We start from the raw sequence: 22,862 nt of genomic DNA, 5'->3' as shown, positions 1-22,862 counted from the left end.
CATAAAGACACAGCAGGAGAACAATTCTAGAGGTCGCTACAATTTAACGTGGTAACTCAGTAAAAGCATATTTTTGCGGTGAAATTTGTGTTCTACGGAAGCAACAAAATGGTGGGAATTAATCGGTCGCCCCTTTTGCACACTGCTGTAGAAGTGCATTAGCGTAGAAATATATATTCACATATAATCTCTTATATTAAAATGGAGTCTGCAACTTTCAGAAGGCCAAAATGGCTTCACACAGGGAAACAGGCAGGTCCATATTAGGAAGCGGTGGAAGGAAGATGATATGACTGTCTTCAGCTTGCAGCCTAGGCAGTTCCACAAACAAGATAAGCATGGCAGAACAAAAGCATGATTACTGAAGGACATTTACTGTAAACATTGTATGAATGTCCAGAACCAAAATGAGAGACAAACTGTCTCCATTGTATAAGATTAGTTAGCTCTATCTAAAGGTATTCCTACATCATGACTATTGATTATCTGTTGGCTAACCTTATCTTAAGACACTGAGGCTCCGCTGACCCTCTAGTCATCTTCTTGTTGACCTTAAACATTCCTTGCTCAACCCTTTATTTGATGTTTACTTCGTTATTAATTATGTCTCACTACCATGTCATGTGCTAGAAGGTTTTGATCTTTGTGTATAAAAAGAGGTGTTATTGTCCATATATTTGGAGAAGTCACGATAGCCTTTGTCTATGTGAAGCTCCCCTTGCTAGCAAGTAGAATAAATAAAAGTCTGCCTTTGACGATCACTTTGTTTCACAGAGTCTTATTGAACAGTCGAAACTTCGACAGTTTCTTGGGGGCTTGTCCGGGATCGCTTGCTGCCTTTCGGTAAGTCACGGACGAGGACACCATGCTTTGCTAACGACAAATCCTGAATGGCCATAAGTGAAGATTTCTCACAGAAAAGGATTTCTCCTTAGATACGTAGTTGGTGTAGTCTGTTACTTCCGACGGGAGCACTGCGATCTGTTAAGACTCATGTGTGTTTGGAACTTGAGTTAACTTGTGTAACCTTTGCTTCTTTTATCTTGACATTAAAAGGAGGAGGATACTGCCGGTTCAGGTTTCAAAACTGTCGGACAAAGGGAGACAGCAGAAAGGTCGCGACCAGGTTGAGTTCCGGAATATGTGAGTGTACTGTGAAGGGATTAGCCTGAAGGATAGACACAGAAAGGGTACCAGAAGACCTGTGAAGAGACTAGATCGAAGGATAGGCAGAGAGTGCACAGTGACGTAAATCTGTGAAGGGACTACCTAGTAATCCCGAAGGATAGATTGGTAGTTAAAATAAGGATAAGCATAGCATAAGGATTCAGAAATAGAATGCAATTGTTTTGTAAGATAACGTTTATATGTTATATGCATATGTAAAATTGTTAAAAAAAAACTGTTGGTGACTGAGTTGATCGACTAGGACAAGGAAGTGTCTGTCTCAAACGCGCAGCCTTAGACCGGTTGTTAAGAGGGGAAATCCCCCACGCGAAGGTCAGGACCCTGAAGTGGGCGGAGAGGCATAAAGGCACTTAGGATCGTGATACTCAGTCATTAGTTGTTAAAAGCTTGTAAAATAAGGCCTTGATCTGTAGAGCGTACCACGCAGATCGAGAAAACTGTCGGATTGTAATTTAGCTGCTGTAAAAAGCCTGCATAACTGTAACCACGCTATTCTTTATGTCTGAGTATTTTTGTTTCCCTGTTTGGGCCTGGTTACTACTCCCTATTATTTTCTTGAGTGTTATTATTTCATGTTATTGTTCATTGCTGTTAGTACTTTGGTCAGACAGTAGTAGTCATAAGAAGGTTGAGGGCAAAACTTGCGACCCAGAACAAGTACACCTAGTGGAAATTGAGAACTAACTAGGATGGGAGCTACAAAAAGCAAGGTCCCCGAAAGAGGAACCCCCGCTTTCTATATTTTTCAAAATTCTGGCCGATCGTCCACAAACGATTTACCTGAATGGTCTAAATGGACCAAGAATGACAAATACCCATTTCCTATAGATGGAACTTTTAATTTAGACAGAATAACATGCCTAGAGAATTGCCTCTTAACTAGAGACCCACAGAGAAAAGGAAAAAAAGCAGTAAATTGGTCAGCTTTTTCAGATTGGAAAAAGGAAGCACAGAAGCGTAGGGATCGTAGTATACAAGCCAGTAGATTGGCTACTACAAACACCACCAAAAACAACAAAAAAGAACCTACAAATAAGTTAACTAAACACGAGGAATACATTCAGAGGGATTCAAAACCTAACCTGAAGCATTTGACCTCACTCCCCATTTACCCTCTCTTGTCTGATACGTCACACATAAGTGATGACGAAGATCAGGGATGGTATAGGATCCCACCCAGGCCACCTCCCGCATATGTAGCAGAACAAGCAGGAGAGGTAGCCGCGGCAGAACCCCACAATCAGGAACCTGACCTAAATTCTGGTGCCAGTGGTGCCAGCGGCTCAGGGGCCAATTATATGACTAGATCCCAAACAACTGACCACCTGCCACTACGGCAGGGTTAGCTTTACCACTAAGACGATTTCCCAATGTCCACCAAGCAGACGGAGCCCCAAGTACTGTTCATCGCCCTTGGACAGCTTCCGAATTACGGACAATAATCCACGAATTACCAGACCCCGCAGAGAATTTGGAAAAGGCAATTAGTGAACTTAAAAGCATCGTTGTTTGCCATCAACCCACTATTGTGGATGTTGATCAGTTGTTTAGAGCTTGGCTGAAAGATTCAAAGTATCGCCTGTTAACTGAAGGCGAAGGAGGGTTTAAGAATTTTAGTGATCATAGAAACAACAACGCTGGGAATCCAGAAACAGTACCAACCGACCAGTTCTGGACTGAGTTATACGGTGTAATGCATACTAAGTTTCCAAAAAGAATTAATTGGTCAAAAATAATTGAAACAACACAAAAAAAGGACGAGGATGTTGAGGATTATATTGAAAGAATAGAATTAATCATGGGACAACATTCCGGAATGACTAAGGAAAATTATCAAATTCCACTGATTAACGCCCTTGTACATGGACTCAGATCCGAACTTAGGGAACCATTGACTCTAGTCTGCTTAGACTGGAGACATAAAACAACCCCCGAATTAACACAAATTCTGAAAGGAATTCAGGAGAGAAATAGAGAACAAAAGAATAAGGCTTCTCTCTTTATGGAACAATCGGCTGTGGAAACCCCGACCGCCAAAACCACTATCTGTTATCAAGGTCAGCAAGGCGGTCGGGGCAGAGGGGGAAACAGGGGAGGATTTGGAGGACATAACAAGAGAGGCTTTGGCAGAGGACAGTGGAATGGAAGAGTCGCAAACTCTGCGTGTTATAACTGCGGTCAGATCGGACACTGGAAATCTGACTGCCCGCTTCCAAAACAGTCAAACCAAGGCTGGGGAAGCGTACCTAATAATATAAATACCCAAGCCCAGGTTTACACTCGTCCGCAACCAAATTTTACAACAGGGAATCCTTGGGGAGGTCAAATTATTGGAGAACAATTCGGACCCCCAGGCCAAAACTATGCATGATGCAGAGACAAAGTCCCGACCGTTACCCACTCGACACAGTTACCTTCAGTTTCAGTAAATTCTAGGGAAGAGCCAGTTTTATCCATAAAAGTAGAAGGTAGGAAAGTCCCATTCTTAGTTGACACCGGTGCCACAACCTCGCTGCTAACAAAGCAACACGCAAGAGGAACCCCGTGCACTGAAACAGAGGTCACGTGCGTGGGACTCTCCGGTGCCGTACAAAAAATGACGTGGTCAGAGCCACTAGAAGTAGAGACAGACAGTTTTTCTGGTCAACATGCCTTTCTTTTATCAGAAGATACCCCTATGAACCTATTGGGAAGAGATTTACTGTGCAAAATGCAAGCAACAATAGTTTGTTCAAAAAAGGGACTGCAAGTATACATTCCTGCCGAAAGATGCATTATGTGTCCTTTATATGAAGTTACACAAGAAAATCCACCTCTAAGTATCCCAAGGGAGACACAACAATTGCTTGATCAGGTTCCGCCGCAAGTCTGGTCTAACCATCCAAACGAGGTCGGCAAGATGTTAACTGCTAAGCCATATAAAGTTACACTAAAACCATCCATTCAACTGCCTCGGCGTTCCCAGTACCCACTGTCAGCGGCAGCTGAGCAAGGAATTCAGCCTGTCATTAACTCTTTGTTGCAACAGGGAATAATCGTCCCGACACAGAGTCCATGCAACACACCGATTCTTCCTGTCGAAAAGAAAGAAAGTGGGAAATGGAGACTAGTGCAGGATTTAAGAGCAGTTAATGAATCAGTACTCCCAGTTTATCCAGTTGTGCCAAATCCTGCCACAATTCTAACTAGCATTCCTTCTGGATCAAAATACTACACTGTTATTGATTTATGCTCAGCATTCTTCAGCATTCCTATCCACCAAGATTCGCAGTTTCTGTTTGCTTTTACGTTTAAGGGAACACAGTATACTTGGACAAGGCTACCGCAAGGATATACAGAAAGTCCCACAATCTTTTCTCAAAGTCTCAGGCATGATCTAGAGGACGTTACCTTTACAGGAGGGTCCACATTAATCCAATATGTCGATGATTTACTAATAGCCTCGCCTGACAAACAGTCATGTCAAACCGACTCGCTTATTATGCTGCATGCCTTGGCCGCAAAGGGACATAAAATATCACGGTCCAAGATGCAGTTTGTATCAGAGAAAGTGCAGTATTTGGGACATGAACTCCGTGGAGATAGTCGCTGTCTGACACAGAGCAGGGTAAAAGCAATTTACGAAGCACCGTTGCCTGTCACTAAACAACAACTGAAACATTTTCTTGGCATAACAGGATACTGTCGACAATGGATTATGGGGTATTCAGATCTAGTCAGACCATTGCTAGATATCTCTATGCCACTACAGGAAGATCCTCTCGTTTGGAATCAAAAGGCAAGGGACGCTTTTAAAAACGTAAAACAAGCCTTGTTGTCAGCTCCGGCATTGGGACTACCAAATTATCAGAAACAGTTCAATCTTTTTGTCCATAATAAAGCGGGATTCGCCCAGTCTGTTTTGACCCAAACCCACGGAGATAAACAGAGACCTTAGCCTATTTTAGAACTCAGTTAGACCCCGTAGCACGTAGTCTGCCTGGATGCTTGCCAATTTTGGCAGCCGCTTATTATGCTGCACAACAAGCACAGAGTATTACGCTTAATCATCCAACTGTTTTGTTTGTGCCACATTCAGTTGAAGTACTTTTGACGAAATGTGCAACCCAACATTTGACGTCAGCCCGCAGCAGTAAATATGAGGTTGAATTACTATCTAACCCCAACCTCGTACTTCAGAGATGTTCAGTTCTCAATCCTGCCACATTGTTACCCACAGAAGATGGAATCCCACATTGCTGCGAAACAGTCACCCAATTAGTGACCAAGCCTCGGGCAGACTTAACAGAGACTCCCATTCCTAACAGCGACCTGACATACTATGTAGATGGGTCGGCTCTTAGAGATGAAATGGGATCACCTAAAGCCGGATACGCCATATCAGACGACCACACAACCATAGAAGCACACTCACTACCTCCGTCCTTTTCAGCACAACAAGCAGAACTATTTGCCCTTACAAGAGCGTGTATACTAGCAACAGACCAATCAGTCAACATTTACACTGATTCCAGGTATGCCTTTGGAGTCGCTCATGACTACGGACAGATTTGGAAATTGAGGGGATTCTTAACCTCTTCAGGATCAACCATTAAAAATGCGGAACAAATCAATAATCTTCTGAAAGCTTTGATGTGTCCCGCTAGAATTTCAGTTATAAAATGTCAGGCTCACACAGGTAGCCAGGATCAGATATCATTGGGTAACGATCGGGCAGACAAAGCTGCTAAATCAGCAGCTCTGTCCAATACAGGGCTGCAAGTATCAGTCTTTGCACTGCGTCAGCAAAAACCAGATAATGACCCACCTTCGATTAAAGATGTTTTAGCCTTCCAGTCACAGGCTGATTCGGACGAAGTGTTAGGTTGGGCAAGGGATTTCTGTTTTAAAACACCCGAAGGGGTATGGGTTCATCAGGATGGCCGTATGGTGGCTCCTAAATCTTTAATTCCATGGATTGCCCGATGCGTTCACATGTTCACGCATGCGGGCAAAGGGGGGATGGCAGACTATATTAACCAAACATGGTATGCACCAGGAATTACGACAGTCGTAAAGCAAATTAGTGAAAGGTGCACCACTTGCCAGAAAATGAATCCAGGCAAGACAGAGAAAGTACAGGCTGCCTCCCACCCAAATCCATCAGGCCCTTTTGAAAATTTGCAAATGGATTTTATTCAACTACCTGTATGTCTCGGATTCAAATATCTATTAGTAATCATAGACATGTTTTCAAGATGGGTGGAAGCTTTTCCATGTAGGAAAAATGATGCCGTAACGGTTGCGAAATGTTTACTGAAAGAAGTTATACCAAGGTTTGGAATACCTACGCAACTTTCATGCGACAACGGATCACACTTTACTGGAACCATTATAAAGGAATTATGTAAAGCTTTACAGGTCTACCAACATTTTCACTGCAGCTACCACCCGCAATCTGCAGGATTAGTAGAAAGGTACAACGGGGTACTGAAGAATAAACCTTCTAAACTTTGCAATGAAACTGGACTTAAATGGGTCGAACTATTACCCATAGCATTGATGATAATGCGAGCAGCAACTAACAGGACAACCAGACTATCGCCACATGAGATTGTTATGGGACGACCCCTAAGACTGTCATTTTCAGCGCCACTTACGGTTAAGCAAATGGACATCCATAAAATGGATGGGAACATGTTAAATTATTGTATTGCATTAACTAGATGTATTTCCAGCTTTCACCAGCAGGTAAAAGAGGCGCAAACGGAACCAGCAGAAGGAAAGTGCCATAACTTGGAACCAGGAGATAACGTATACGTAAAGGTCTTCAAAAGAAAGAACGGACTACAGCCACGCTTTGAAGGGCCATACCAAGTACTCCTGACAACGAACACAGCTGTTAAAAACAAGGAGAGACCGACCTGGATACACGCATCCCATTGCAAGAAGGCACCAGACGGGGACATTTAAAAAAAAAGGACTTGAGACGATGAAACTATTGCTTACGCTGTATGTATTTATCGAGATGATATGCGTAAGCTGCCAGAGAGACAATGAAGAACCCTGAAAGAAACGAGAATTACATGTTAACACTTTTCTGTACATGTCTTACGAGCATGCTAGAGATAGTGGTAGATCTAGCTGCTGGGTCTGCGCCCATATACCCATTCACACCACAGGAGGAATCCCACTAAGATCTATTCCCTTTAATATTTCCGAAACAGCAGAATGGATCATAAGGCGAAATAGTTCGGGCAACCCAGACAGAACCATGGATATGATTCAGTGGAGATCAGCAGGTTATAACCTGACCACCTTCCAGGGATGGTACCAACCCAATTATAACCATACTCGAGCGCCCCCCTTCCTCTCCTTAACTAACACCTCAGGAGTTGGCAGACCGCAAGGGTCGTTATGCCTTGCAAAGGAGAACAAGGTAGGGAGGAAGGTTGGACAGAGAATAGGAGAGAGTTCTTGCAATCAAACAGTCACGTGGCAACCACCTATTCCTGGTCTGACCAAGCAGGGAACGTTTTTACTAGAATGGACCAAGGTGTTTAATAAAACCAGTAAGTCGCTATGGGCTGGCGATGCTTTCCGCCTATGGATGGGAGGTGAAGGAAATCTTACAGCCTATAACTGTACTTATTTTATATGTGGAAACCGAGCCTACCCATGGTTGCCGCGTGATTGGGTAGGATCCTGCTATTTGGGTTACGTAGTACCTTATATCCACATCCTAGATGATATAGGAGAACATTACGAATTCAGCAGGACTAAAAGAGAGATAGCGACCTATGAGAGAGATTTCGGAGTATTAATAGCCCCTTACGGAATAGGGAAGCTAATGGGAGAGGTACAAGACCTAGCTAATCTAATAGAAAAGGTAGCAAACGAAACTGAGGAAGGATTGTCCGAAATGAGCGCCGAAATGATAGCGATAAGAGTAATGACACTACAGAATCGAATGGCATTAGATTATCTGTTAGCAAACGAAGGAGGAACTTGTGCAGTAATAGGGAGTGAATGTTGTACATACATCCCAGATAGTTCAGAAAATATAACTAACATCGTTGAACACATAAGGGAGGCAGTAAGCCGATATAAGAATCCAATAAGCCAAGACTGGTTCGACTGGATAATGGGGGGATGGCTAGGATCCATGGGACAAACACTGTTGCATGGAATGGCAATAGTAGTAGCTGTAATTGTGTCTATCAGTTTGATAGTCACACTAATTAAGTGTTGTTGTAATAGACTAGGTAACGCAGTCATTCCGGGAAGAAGCATGATGATACAGGAAGAAATAAGCATAAAGGGAGATCAGGATGATCCCTTTTATAAAGAGATGATACGATTGGAGAGGATACAATTTTCACAATTAGGATAGACAAGAGAAGAGAGACGATCTTACATAAGACCAGCCATCAATACAGGTTTTATTCCCGGGGATGGTTAAAACGGAAATGAAGTCGTTATCCTTGGGCCAAAATCTAAATTTGGCACAGAGACCGACAAGAGAGACTGAAAGAATTAGTGTTAGCTATATTGTCCTAGGTAGGACAAAAGGGGGGAATGTAGAAGTGCATTAGCGTAGAAATATATATTCACATATATTCTCTTATATTAAAATGGAGTCTGCAACTTTCAGAAGGCCAAAATGGCTTCACACAGGGAAACAGGCAGGTCCATATTAGGAAGCGGTGGAAGGAAGATGATATGACTGTCTTCAGCTTGCAGGCTAGGCAGTTCCACAAACAAGATAAGCATGGCAGAACAAAAGCATGATTACTGAAGGACATTTACTGTAAACATTGTATGAATGTCCAGAACCAAAATGAGAGACAAACTGTCTCCATTGTATAAGATTAGTTAGCTCTATCTAAAGGTATTCCTACATCATGACTATTGATTATCTGTTGGCTAACCTTATCTTAAGACACTGAGGCTCCGCTGACCCTCTAGTCATCTTCTTGTTGACCTTAAACATTCCTTGCTCATCCCATTATTTGATGTTTACTTCGTTATTAATTATGTCTCACTACCATGTCATGTGCTAGAAGGTTTTGATCTTTGTGTATAAAAAGAGGTGTTATTGTCCATATATTTGGAGAAGTCACGATAGCCTTTGTCTATGTGAAGCTCCCCTTGCTAGCAAGTAGAATAAATAAAAGTCTGCCTTTGACGATCACTTTGTTTCACAGAGTCTTATTGAACAGTCGAAACTTCGACACTGCCCAGTTTCCATTTCCACAGAGGGTTGAGCACACACAATAAGATTTATACCAGTTATCAGAGCCAAGTTTTACAGGTAGATATTCAGTTCCATTGCGGTCAATCAATGTCAACATCAGGCGGGACCAAAAACGTGCAGCAGATTGGATAGCGCCCATTTGTGCACCAGCCCAAGACCAATATCTACTTTTCTTCAACTGAAGGTGTTGCTGATCTCTGGAAGCCGTTATACAAAATTGGAATGACATAAAATATCAGAAAGTATAACTCACTTTGGACAGTCACAGCATCACTGGGAATAGAGTTAATGCGGCGTCCGGGCACTTGTTTCTCATAAAGGCATTTGGAGCATCCGTCACTATTGTTATTTACATTTATGAATGAGTTAGTAAACGATTGTTGTTCCTTGTATATTTCATTGGATGTATTGCCAACCGGCCACCTGAGTAACCACTGAAGCTGACCGAAAGTGTAACCATTGGCAGCATCGCAGATAATGATGAGTTCTTCTCTGACCAGATATACCGGATAACTGGGCCTTGTTGGAGGAGGTGGGGGGTCTGAAACGACAGAATTCATTGCTGATGTTACACTCAGGCTCTGAACGATGAATGGGCAAATTAACATTGCATTAACACATATGATCTGGTGCGCGTTCAGTGTCACAATGTTGCTGCTGTGTTAGAACAAATGTAAATTTCATTACATAAAGGACAGAAAATAACAGGTTTCTGTCAAAGTTTGTTTTACAATAAACGGACCAACACAATTATAATAATATACACCAGTGAATATCACACACTTATTTTACAAACTATCGTTGTATTCCTTGGTATTTAGATGATTAAGATGTGACTTTATTGAACTTTTCAAGATATTATGGGTAACATAGGGTCCTAAATTTAAATAAAGGAAACTACGAAGATCTGAGGCTGGAGTTGGGTAGGATTGATTGGGGAATGTCACTCAAAGGGTTGACGGTGGATAGGCAATGGCAAACATTCAAAGACCGCATGGAAGAACTACAGAATTTGTTCCTCACAGTTTGGCATGAAAATAAAACAAAAAAGGTGACTCAACCGTGGCTAACAAGGGAAATTAGTGGTAGCATAAGATCCAAGGAGAGGACATATAAATTGGCCAGAAAAAGCAGTAAACCTGAGGATTGGGAGCAGTTTACGATTCAACAAATGAGGACAAAGGGATTAATTAAGAAAGGGAAAATAGAATATGAGAGTAAGCTTGTGGTTACATAAAAACTGAATGTAAATGCTTTTATAGATATGTGAAGTGAAAAAGATTGGCGAAGTCCAGCGTAGGTCCCTTGCAGTCAAAATCAGGGGAATTTATAATGGGGAACAAAGAAATGGCAGACCAATTAAATACATATTTTGTTTTGGTCTTCACAAAGGAGGACACAAATAACCTCCCAGAGATGTCGGGGAACATACAGTCTGATGAAAGGGAGGAACTGTAAGAAATCGGTATTTGTAGGGAAATGTGGTTAGGGAAATTGATGGGATTGAAGGCCAATAAATTCCCAGTGCCTGATAATCTACCTCCTTAGGGTACTTAAGGAAGTGGCCCTAGAAATAGTTGATGCTTTGCTGATCATCTCCCAGCATTCGATGGAATCTGGAACAGTACCCATGGATTGGAGGGTAGCTAATTTTACCCCACTATTCAAAAAAGGAGGTAGAGAGAAAACAGGGAATTACAGACCGGTAAGCTTGATATCGGTAGTGGGGAAAATGCTAGAGTCCATTATAAAAGATGTAATAGCAGAGCACTTGGAAAACAGCGACTGGATCGGACAAAGTCAACATGGATATACAAAAGGTAAATCGTGCTTGACTAATCTACTGGAATTTTTTGAGGATGCAACTGGTAAAATAGATAAGGGAGAACAAGTAGATGTGGTGTATTTGAACTTTCAGAAGGCTTTCGAAAAGGTCCCGCATAAGAGATTAGCGTGTAAAGTTAAGGCACATGGGATTGGGGTCAAGGTATTGACTTGGATAGAGAACGGGTTGGCAGACAGAAAGCACAGATTTGGAATAAACGGCTCTTTTTCCGAGTGGAAGGCAGTGACTAGTGGGGTAATGCAGGGATTGTTCCTTGGGCACAAGAAATTCACAATATATTTTAATGATCTAGACAAGGGAACTAGATGTAATATCTCCAAATTTGCAGATGACACAAAGCTGGGTGGGCGTGTGTGCTGTGAGGAGGATGCCGAGACTCTCCAGGATGATTTGGACAGGTTGGGTGATTGGGCAAAAGCATGGCAGATGCAATATAACGTGGATAAAAGCGAGGTTATCCACTTTGGTGGCAAAAATAGGAAGGCAGATTATTATCTGAATGTCAATAGATTGGGAGAATGGGAAGTGCAACGAGACCTGGGTGTCCTTGTGCACCAGTCGCTGAAGGTAAGCATGCAGGTGCAGCAGGCAGTTAAGCAGCCAAATGGCATGTTGGCCTTCGTAGCGAGAGGGTTTGTGCACAGGAACAAGGATGTTTGCTGCAGTTGTACAGGGCCTTAGTGAGACCACATCTTGAGTATTGTGTGCAGTTTTGATCGCCTTATCTGAGGAAGAATGTTCTTGCCATGGAGGGGGTGCAGCGAAGATTCACCAGCCTGATACCTGGGATGGCAGGAATGAAGTATGAGGAGAGTTTGGGTCGATTGGAGTTTAGAAGAATGAGAGAGGATCTCATTGAAACTTATAAAATTCTAACAGGACTAGACAGACTAGATGCAGTAAGGATGTTCCCGATGGCGGGGGTGTCAATAACCAGGGGTCACAGTCTAATGGGTAAGCCATTTAGGACAGAGATGAGGAGGAATTTCTTCACCCAGAGAGTGGTGAACCTGTGGAATTCTCTACCACAGAAGGCAGTGGAGGCCAATTCATTAAAAATATTCAAGAAGGAGTTGGATATATTTCTTAAGGCTAAAGGGATCAAGGGCTATGGAGAGAAGGCAGGGACAGGTTACTGAGTTTGAATGATCAGCCATGATCTCATTGAATGGTGGAGCAGGTTCGAGGGTCCGAATGGCCTACTTCTGCTTGCTATCTTTTATGCATCTATGAAAACGCTTATTTCCTTCACTAAAATTGGCGGGCATTTTGAAATGTGTGATCAATCCCAGCTCAGTCAATCGGGGACTGAGTTTCTAGCATTTCATTGGTTGGTCAGAGTTGGGTTTAAACTGCCTGGCTGTCGGTCTGCAGCCAATCAGTGCTCGGGGCGGTCCGTCACTGAGTATAACAAGGCGGACACACTGCAGATTCCGCATTGACAGTCCCTTTGTTCCAGATTTTGCTGAGATCAGTTCAGAAAATGGCCAGGGCCAATGAGACAGCACGCAAATCGACCGGACGGAAAGCTCCTCACAAACAGCTGGCGACCAAAGCGGCCCGGAAGGGCGCTCCAGCCACGGGCAGAGTGAAGAAGTCTCATCGCTACAGACCCGGCACTGTGGCTCTGAGGGAGATCCGCCACTACCAGAAATCCACCGAGCTGCTGATCCGCAAACTGCCCTTCCAGTGCTTGGTGTGTGAGATCGCTCAGGACTTCAAGACCGACCTGCGCTTCCAGAGCTCGGCTGTCGTGGCCCTGCAGGAGGCCAGTGAGGCTTACCTGGTGGGAATCTTTGAGGACACCAATCTGTGCGCCATCCACGCTAAGCGAGTCACCATCATGATCAAAGGCATCCAGCTGGCCCAACGCATCCACAGGGAGCGCGCCTGAACTCCCCCTGCCCGGCTCCAGACTTTAGCACCAAATGCAACAACGGCTCTTTTATGAGCCAACAAATGAGCAAAGGAAAGTGCTGCAATCTGTGCAAGGCAAATTGGTCTGCACACACCGTGCAGGTCTTGTAGTGTTACCTTAACTGGGGATTTACAAATTGGGGGCAGTGAATATCTGACGGAGCGTTTATGATCTCGGTTGAAATGTGAGTGAGCTGCCCAGTAGACTGAATGAACTCGCACAGTGTGAGTCGGAAACTTTAATTGGCAGTTCTGATTGTGAGTTGATACAACTCCACATACCGGGATAGATCCGCGCGAAAGAGAGAACGAGGTGTCTGAATATTGAATCTCACCTTTAAAACCAGCTCTTAATGCGGGACAGGTGGGAACTTTAGTTACTATTTGAAATATTTTAAATTAACCAAAGCTGCAATTCTGGTTCGATCCTGTCTGCTAATTAAAAGGGGAAATGTTTGTATGGTTCCGGATGTACATATTTCTCCATTTGGAATTATTGTCCCAATAAGGAACAGTAAGCCCAGCAACTGCTCACTCACTTTATACTCGGTTCTTAACATCCGTTCATATTCGGCTCTCCCAACAACGTGTTTATTGATTGTCAGTCTCACGTTAGTGTCCGTGTGTTTTGTTTTACTCTGAAGCCAGTCCTTCTCTATATCGATTCACTGATCAGAATATTCTCTCACAGCATGCCCGCTGCACTGTTTGTAGATCTAGATTTCTACATGTTCCACAGTCAGTGTCCTGTTTATAACCGAAAATGGCTAAATAGTAAGCAACCTTTTCCCAGATACAGTGGGTGGCTCTGAAAAGAGCCTTTGGGTTATTAGATTGAATCCTGTCCACTTTACTTGCTCTTGGAGCTGGCAGTGCTGGTTTTCTTGGGTAGCAGCACCGCCTGGATATTAGGCAGCACCCCGCCCTGAGCGATGGTCACCTTTCCCAGCAGCTTGTTGAGCTCCTCATCGTTGCAGATGGCCAGCTGCAGGTGTCTGGGGATGATGCGGGTTTTCTTGTTGTCGCGGACCGCGTTGCCAGCCAGCTCCAGGATTTCAGTGGTCAGATACTCGAGCATAGCAGCCATGTAGACCGGGGCTCCGGCACCCACACGCTCAGCGTAGTTGCCCTTTCGCAGGAGCCTGTGATAACGGCCCACAGGGAACTGCAATCCAGCCCGGGAGGAGCGAGATTTGGCCCTGGCCCGAGCTTTACCGCCGGTTTTTCCTCTTCCAGACATTTCCACATTACACTCGTTCAGAGAAAGAATGAAAATCTCCTCCCACATCTGCCCTTCTTATAGCTTCTGGAGGAATGCAGATAGCGTACTTGTGATTGGTCGCTCTATGGTCAACTGCATTGGTGTTTTCTGGTGACCAATCACAGTCTGTTTTTTCCCGCCAATGAAAAGTGTGTGGAAATAACTGCCTCAACTGTCAATACACCAACCATTTTTTAATTTCAAAAAGGCCGCCAATATTTTCCTAAACCAGCGAATTAAGTTAATAAATTGACGATCAGCCAAAGATTTCCGGATATTTTATTATTCCTTTTGTCTTATTCCAACTCTCCCTTGCAAATTCTAGGCTGTTACAATTAGGATTAATGTTGGGTTCAAGTTCAAACTCTATCGGGCGGGCATCAATTTGCATTGATTCTGTAACGGGACACATTCCAGCTCAATCTTTGTGAGGTTTCACAGATTATCGATCGATCATTTACACAGGCGCTGCTGCGGGAGTGAAACCAGAACTGGGAGTCCTGCTGTGAGAAGAGAAGAGGGCCAGAGGGTTCAAACTGCCCCCTTTCTGGTCTCTGTACGAACCCCCATTCTGCGTTGTAACACTGCAGGTATTCCCGGGTTAACAAACGGATTGACTCCCAACTGGCTTTACAAAAAGATTGAAAAGGCCTTGACAGAGAACGAGGTGACTAAAATCCGAATCTCATCCCTAGAACAAGCTTTTAATTCATCCTGTCTGACTGCAAAGGGAAAGAGCGAGCAGGGACCGTGTTTATAATTTACTGGGCAGGAAATTCAACAGCGACTCTCAGGTCGAAACGGATAATGGAACTGCTTATCTGAGAATTCTCAACTAAAGCTACAGCTGGAAATTCAAAAATTGTTCTCAAAAACATTTGATCAGCAAATAATTAGAGTAAACTGAGGAAAAACACAGCCAATTGCGTCGAAAGGAACACGCGTTTGTGTAGCTCTTTCGGAGAGATTGTGGGAGGCTCTTAAAAGAGCCGTTGTGTTTTGGGTTTGTTCTTTCAGGGCAGCATGGAGTTTTACTTGGAGCTGCTGTATTTGGTCACTGCCTTTGTCCCTTCCAACACGGCGTGCTTGGCCAGCTCCCCGGGCAGCAACAGGCGCACGGTGGTCTGGATCTCCCAGGAGCTGATGGTGTGCCCCTTGTTGTAATGGGCCAGGTGGGAAGCCTCACCCGCGATGCGCTCGAAAATATCGTTCACAAATGAGTTCATGACGCCCATGGCCTTGGAGGAGATGCTGGTGTTGGGGTGAACCTGCTTCATCACTTTGTAGATGTAGATGGAGTAACTCTCCTTCCTCGACTTTCTGCGTTTCTTGCCGCTTTTTCATGCCGCTTTCTTCACCATTTTCTTGGTGCCCTTCTTGGCGACGGATTTCTTATCGTCAACCATCGTCTCGTTCAGGATCAGGAAACAATTTAAGAGAACAATGCTCCGAGCTCGTATTATATAGGCTGTCCCACACTCCGTCCACAGAGCTATGCTAATGAGGGATGGGTGAAGGCAAGGATTGCGATTGGTTTATTGGCAACGCTGTCAATTTCCTTTGTTCTCTATCTCTCCGATTGGCTTCCTTACGCATCCAATCAGATTCTGCGTTCACCACAATCTCATAACTGGAATGCCTTCACGCATTAAAACCACTTCCATATTTATACTGTCCTCTAATCCCATTTCTATTCTGCTCCGTCAAACCTCTTCAACAACGGCCGGCGTTACGTTGAAGGTTATCTGTGGTTTTTTCCTATGCATATATACTTGTGTGTGTAAAGAATCTTAACAGCCAACGCGCGGTAGTGATTGTTGATCTAGATTTCTAAATGTTCGACAGACAGCGACCGGGATATAAACGAATGATCTCAGATCAGGACATTTCCAGGGCATCGACTGTAAAGTTTTAATATAAAACTAACTCTAGGACACTTGCTGTTACATCCGTGTATCTTAATGTTGTGTCCTTCAATAATCAGACAACGACTGCAGGGAACGATTCAACAGGTGTTTACTGAATGAGGGTTAGTCTAGAACCAACTATACAGATCACTACTCAGGGTTTATATACAGGTGTGGTCACTGCCGGTACTACAGTATAGAGGAGCTGTAAAAAGTAATTCTCTCCCTTAAAGGTACATACATTACCATTCCTCCGCTTTTAGATTAACAGTACCATAACACTCATTTAACAATTAAATATCAAACTAATTACAATTAACACTTTTAACATGCAACATTAGCTGAAAATAGTCTATTTTTAAATTCAGTCTTTGGGGAGGCTTCCTGATCCTTTCTGGATAGCGCCTTTCCCGAGTGTCTTGCTCTTGGGGCGGAGGCGATTCTGTCCCCCTGTCATCGGTTGGTTCATCAGCTTCCGATGCGACTGTTTCTGGGGTAGATGCAACCTGTACGTTGGGTTCATCACCAGGTACGTATGGGCGAGGCATGGGGTTGACTTGTTCCTGTGACTCTAGGATCTGGTCAGCATGGCATCTCACGATGCTCTCACCAACGTCCACTGTGTACATTAGTGGGCCCTTCCGTGTGCATATCGTTCCAGGCTGCCATTTTTCTGTTCGGTAGTCGCGGGCCAAGACTGGTTGCCCTACATTGAAGCTCCTTGTTGGCTTCTCATGGATGTGCTGGAATTGCTTACTCTCAACATCTCTTCTTACGTTTGGTCTGAGCAATTCCAGGAGAGATCTTAACCTTCGGTTAAAGTACATCATGGCTGGGGCCTGGTTGGTGACTGCATGTGTCGCATTCCGGTAGGCGAACAGGAAATTGTCCACCTTGTGCTGCAGTGGAATGTTGTCATTGTACATAGCCTTTATTCCTTCTTAAAAGTTTGTACGAACCTCTCAGCCAATCCATTTGTGGCTGGATGATACGGGGCGGATGTGTAATGCCTTACCCCATTCTTTTTCAAGAACCTCCGGAACTCTTCGGACACAAACTGTGGTCCATTGTCGGAGCAAATCTGTTCTGGCAAGCCATTCCTGGCAAAAATGGTCCGTAGGACTGCAATAGTTTTCTCCGTGTTGGTGGAGGACATTTTGATGACCTCAGGCCATTTCGAGTACGCATCCACGGCTATTAAAAACATTGAGTCCATGAATGGACCAGCAAAATCAATATGCACCCTTTGCCATGGAGTTGAGGGCCACTCCCGTGGGTGTAGAGGGGCATGTGGTGGTGCATTTTGGACCTTCTGGCATCCTGAGCAGCTCTTTATCAGGTCCTCGATTTGCTGATCGATCCCCGGCCACCACACATAAGCCCTAGCAAGGCTTTTCATTTTCACCCCTCCCAGATGACCTTCGTGAAGCTCATTGAGCACTCTCTCCCTTAACTTGGGTGGAATTACCACGAGTGATCCACACATCAAGGTCCCCTGGCATACTGACAGCTGTTCTCTTCTGGTTGAGAATGCTGGCAACAGTGAGTCGCCATGTGCTGACCATCCCTTCACCGTCAAATCATATACCTGAGACAGTGTCGGGTCATTTCGGGTTTCCTTCTCTATACCAGCGTTAGTTACTGGCAAGCATTCAATTATAGTCGAATGAAATATTTCGACAGGATCCACTGCTGGTGCTTCCTCCGCAGTAGGCAGTGGCAGGCATGATAGCCCATCAGCATTTACATGCTGTTTCGTGCCCTTATACTCGATTTCATATTGGTGCGCCCCTAGAAAAAGTGACCATCTTTGTAGCCATTGTGCAGTCATCACCGGAACGCCCTTCTTTGGATTAAAGATGGAGACAAGTGGTTGGTGGTCAGTCAGCAAGGTGAACTTCTGCCCGCGCAGATAGTGATTGAACTTTTTCACTCCCCACACTAGGCTGAGGGCCTCCGTGTCAATCTGGGTGTAGTTACGCTCGGCTGAGGTTAGTGATCGTGACGCAAAGGCTATTGGCCTCTGAGCCATCCAAGAATTTCTGCGACAGCACCGCTCCAATGCCGTAGGGTGACGCATCACATGCCAACCGAATTGGTAATGCCGGGTTGTAATGGGCCAATACCTCTTTCGATGTGATTAGTGTTTTGCTCTTCTGGAAAGCTCATCTACATTCGTCACTCCAATTCCATGGCACCCCAGTTTGCAGTAAGGTGTTCAGTGGGTGTAGTATTGTAGATAAATTTGGCTAGATCTTATGGCAGTAGTTTACCAGCCCGAGGAACGAACTCAGTTGTGACACATTTTCCGGTGCTGGAGCCTTGACTACTGCCTCAATATTCACTGGGGACTTATGTAACCCCTTTTTATCGATAACGTGGCCACAATACGAGATCTGCTTTATAAATACTCGCATTTGGGGTGGTTAGCTCGGAGCCGATATTCCTGCAATCTAGTGAGCACCTGCTCCAGGTTGGCAAGGTGATCACTGGCATTTTCGCCCGTGACCAGGATGTCGTCCAAATAACACTGAGTCCCTGTGATCCCTTGCAGGACTTGTTCCATTGCCCTCTGCCAAATAGCCAGAGCTGATGCTACCCCGAATACCAGCCGGTTGTATTGGTAGTGACCTTTATGGGTGTTGATTGTGAGGTATTTTTTGGTGCTTCTTCTACCTCCATTTGCAGATATGCCTGGGCCAGATCAATCTTAGTGAAGCTTTTCCCTCCAGATAGCGAGGCGAAAATATCTTCAATCCGCGGAAGTGGACATTGCACGGTGTGAAGGACCGGTTTCACTGTTACCTTAAAGTCCCCACAGATGCGAACCTTCCTTGGTTCCCCAGGCGTGCTGCTCAACGACTTTTTCATCACAGCAACGATGGGTGTAGCCCACTCGATCCAGTCTACCTTGGACAGTACACCTGAACGTTCCAGACTCTCCAGCTCTGCTTCGGCAGCTGGGCTTAAAAAATTTTGGGCTTGCGTTTTCTTAAATTATAATCATCGCTGTCATGCCTTTTAGTGTTCCGAGTCCTTGCTGGAACACTTCTTTCACATCAGTTAGGATCTTTGACAGTCACCCAGGTATGACGTCGTCATCCTTTTTGTCAGCCACAGTCAGTGCCTGTATGGAATGCCAAACTAGCTGTATCTTCCGGATCCATTTACGTCCTAGTAGTGGTGGTCCTCCATCTGGCAATACATATAGGTCCATTTTTGGTGTTTCCTTGCTGTTATATATAACGTTCACCCTTATTTTTCCTTTGGGGTAGACTTTTTGCACCATGTACGTCTTCAAGACAATCTTCGTATCTCTCAAGGGTATATGGGTATATGTGAGAATAGCCGCTTGTAGTCCCTTCGGTTTATGACTGTTAGGGCTGATCCTGTGTCCAATTCCATTTTCACTTGGACTCCTGCTGTCTTGAGAGTGTGACTCAGATAGTTTGGTGATCCTCCATTTTGATCACATTATCTGGTTTCAGGCAACCCAGCTCCTTGCTTCCGGAGTCTGTATCATTCTCCTGTTCGTCTGAACTACTCTCCGTCACTTTATGTACCTTCTTGTATTTCTCCTGTGGAGATTTCTTGCTGCTGGTTTGCTTTCCCGACCTGCAGACTCTTGCTATATGTCCTACTTTTCCACACAATCTGCACACTTTGTCCTTGAAACAGCAATCATTATGGTCGTGTGTTGTTCTGCTGCAGCGATAGCACTTCACTGTTCCGTATGACATTTTATATGTGCCATATTCTTGCGGTCTCCGTTGTATCTCTGCAGCGCCCTGTGCTGCTGCTTCGTGTGATACTGCAATGCTGAAAGCATTGTCCAGCGTAAGATCCTTTTCTGATAAGCCATTTCTGGGTTCCTTCACTTTGAAGCCCACACACAAACTTGTCCCTTAAAGTATCTGCTAGTCCCGTTCCAAACTGGCAGCGTTTCGATAGCTTGCGCAGTTCTGTTAAATGCTCAGCATTACTTTCATCTTTATGCTGGTTCCTTTTGTGAAACTTAAATCTTTCTGCTATCAGCAGCGGTGTGGAGTTTAAGTGGTCCTGTAGGATTGACACTGTTTTCAAAATCCTTTTCTACTGGCTTCTCTGGGGTTACTAGGTTTCATAGTAAGCCGTACGTTTTTGCACCCATTGAAATCAACAATACCAGCGCTTTCTTGTCATCTGGCACTTCATTCGCCTTGCAGTATATTTCTTTGCGTTCGACATATGTCGTCCAATCTTCGAGTTCATTGTCGAACGCTGTGATACTGGCACTCTTCGGCATTTTTGGGTGTGGGTAGACTGGCTTAAAATGGCATCTCCCGCGCTTTCCCTTCTTCCCCGCTGCAGCTTAAAATGGCGTCTCCCACACTGCTGCCAACACCACTCTCGGCAGTCCTCGTGGCAAATGGCGACGCCCTGTGGGTTTTGTGCACTGCTCCTGCGCTGCTGCCAACGCCGCTCTCTGCGGTCCTCGTGGCAATGGCAGTGCCTCGCATTTTCCTGTGTGCCTCTCTCCCTAATTGACGCTGCTCGGCCCTTGAACACCGGCTGCGCTCTGCACATTTTCCTGCACGCCTCTCTCCCCCGTTGATGCTGCTCGGCCCTTGAACACCGGCTGCGCTCTGCTCTCTCTCGCCTCTCTCCCCCATTGAGGCCGCTCGGTCCTGAACACCGGCTGCGCCCTGTGCGCTCTGCCCTCTGTGGAAGTACAGATTCTCACTTAGACACAAAATGGCTTCCTGGGCATAGAATAAATACTCAAATGGCCGACAGAATGATTCACTAATCAGTTTCAAGGGGATGAGACAATTTAGGAATGCTACATACATACTCCTTATCTGTGACAAGCTTAACAAGGAGCCTCATTTACCAAACAAATAGCCAAGGACAGGATAAGGTAAACATCGGCCCAGAGGCTCAGTTGCTACAGTGGGAGAACAGAAGGATCCCATAATAAAGGATTAGTTAATCTTATCTCAAGGTATTTCTGTTCGTTATTCTAACGAAGCCTGGAATACCTTGTTTCAGTAATTTGCAAGGTCTGTGCCTTTGTAATCAGGTATGATTCAATACTATGTCATGTGGCATAGAAAGCCTGTTTTGTTTCTGTACTGTATAAATATGTTACAAATTCTGTATTACTTCGAAGAGGTCTGATGTAGCCTTTGACTACACAACCCTTCCCTTGCAAGCAAATAAAGCCTGTCTTTAATGATACTTTGTGTTTAAAGAGTCTTACTCGGGAATCGAGACTTCGACAGTATTACTTGGAGGTTCCACCGAGATCGCTTGCTGCCTTTCGGTAAGTCACGGACAAGGACATTGTGAATCTCTAATGACAGGTCCTGAATGGCCACAGTGATGTTTTATCACATAAAAGGATTTCTCATTAGATATTGAATTGGTGTGGTCTGTTTCTTCCGACGTGAGTACTGCGATCAAGTTAAGACTCGTGTTTCAGATTTGAGTTGAATCCTGCAACTTTTGCTTCTTTTATTGTTGACCACTGAAAGGAGGAGAATACTGACTACACAAGTCTTTGAAAAAAAAAGTATCGGGCAAAGAAGGCAAGTGGAAAGTCGACAGGGCTGAGTCCCAGACAGATAATGTACCAAGTTAAAACTGCAGTATCAAGGGTGGGTCCCTTGAACCGGGGTTAAAGTCCCACGGCAGAAAGTATCGTTTGAGGATTGTCACTGTGTTTTAATGACCTGTATTACCAGGCTCAGGACTATTCTCCGTTGAGATACCTTCTGTGAGGGTTCAAGCCCCTCGCTTTAAAGCATAAGGATTTTATATGAATATAGAGGTTAAGAATTATCGCAACCATTGTTTTCCGTTTTGTTTGTTGATTATTGACAACGTTAAGGCAGAAGACTCTCACATAAAGTATAAGTTAAATGTTAAGGACTCAGCTTGTAGTGGCATACAACGCAAACTGAGAATTGACTATTTGTTTAGTTTAGAGTATAAGATAAATGTCTGAATATTTGGTCTGTTTGCCTGTTTGGGCGGCTGCATTACTTGTCATTTCTTTGACTGTTGTTATTACTTGTTATTTTTCATCACTTAGGGTCCTTTGGACAGTCAGTAATAGTCGTAAGGGGGTAAAGGGGCAAAACCTGCGATCTAGAAGAGAGCCTAGTTTAAAAAAAAAAAAAACTAAGATGGGAGCTGCACAGAGCAAGATCCCAGAAAAAGGAACTCCCGCTTCTTATGTCTTTACCTACTATGGTCAGATATCCATAAATGATTTACCTAAGTGGGCTAGATGGACCAAGAAAGACAGACACCCTTTCCCCATGGATGGTACATTTAACCTAGATAGAATCAGGTGTCTAGAAAACTGCCTAGCAGGCAGAGACCCAAGGAGAAGGGGTGCAAAGTCCGTAAATTGGTCTGCCTTCTCAGATTGGAAAAGGGAAGCAGAAAAACGTAAGGAATGCAGCATATTAGCTAGTAAAATTGAGAACAAAAATAAGAAAATAGATCTAATGAATACAT

General features: G+C 44.3%; 1 protein-coding gene and 1 pseudogene across 1 annotated transcript; one reads left to right on the top strand and one right to left on the bottom strand.

The window, feature by feature from the left end:
- The first annotated feature begins 12,753 nt into the window (after positions 1 to 12,753).
- On the top strand, positions 12,754 to 13,298 carry LOC147085120 (histone H3-like; annotated as a pseudogene).
- Positions 13,299 to 15,479: 2,181 nt separating this feature from the next.
- On the bottom strand, positions 15,480 to 15,854 carry LOC147085119 (histone H2B.2-like). The gene has a single exon (XM_085979309.1). It carries the CDS (start codon positions 15,723 to 15,725, stop codon positions 15,480 to 15,482), a length of 246 nt encoding a protein of 81 aa, XP_085835435.1. The 5' UTR covers positions 15,726 to 15,854.
- Positions 15,855 to 22,862: the final 7,008 nt, after the last annotated feature.

Source organism: Somniosus microcephalus, unplaced genomic scaffold (assembly GCF_052327205.1).
Source record: "Somniosus microcephalus isolate GS21.2 unplaced genomic scaffold, FLI_Smic_1.0 unresolved_chr9, whole genome shotgun sequence".
In the NCBI taxonomy this organism is placed as follows: Eukaryota; Metazoa; Chordata; class Chondrichthyes; order Squaliformes; family Somniosidae; genus Somniosus; species Somniosus microcephalus.
This window is presented reverse-complemented; position numbering and strand designations above follow the sequence as displayed.

What these genes read in the sequence shown, in the direction of transcription:
- LOC147085119 (XM_085979309.1), bottom strand. Translation starts at nt 15,725, where the DNA reads ATGAAGCAGGTTCACCCCAACACCAGCATCTCCTCCAAGGCCATGGGC.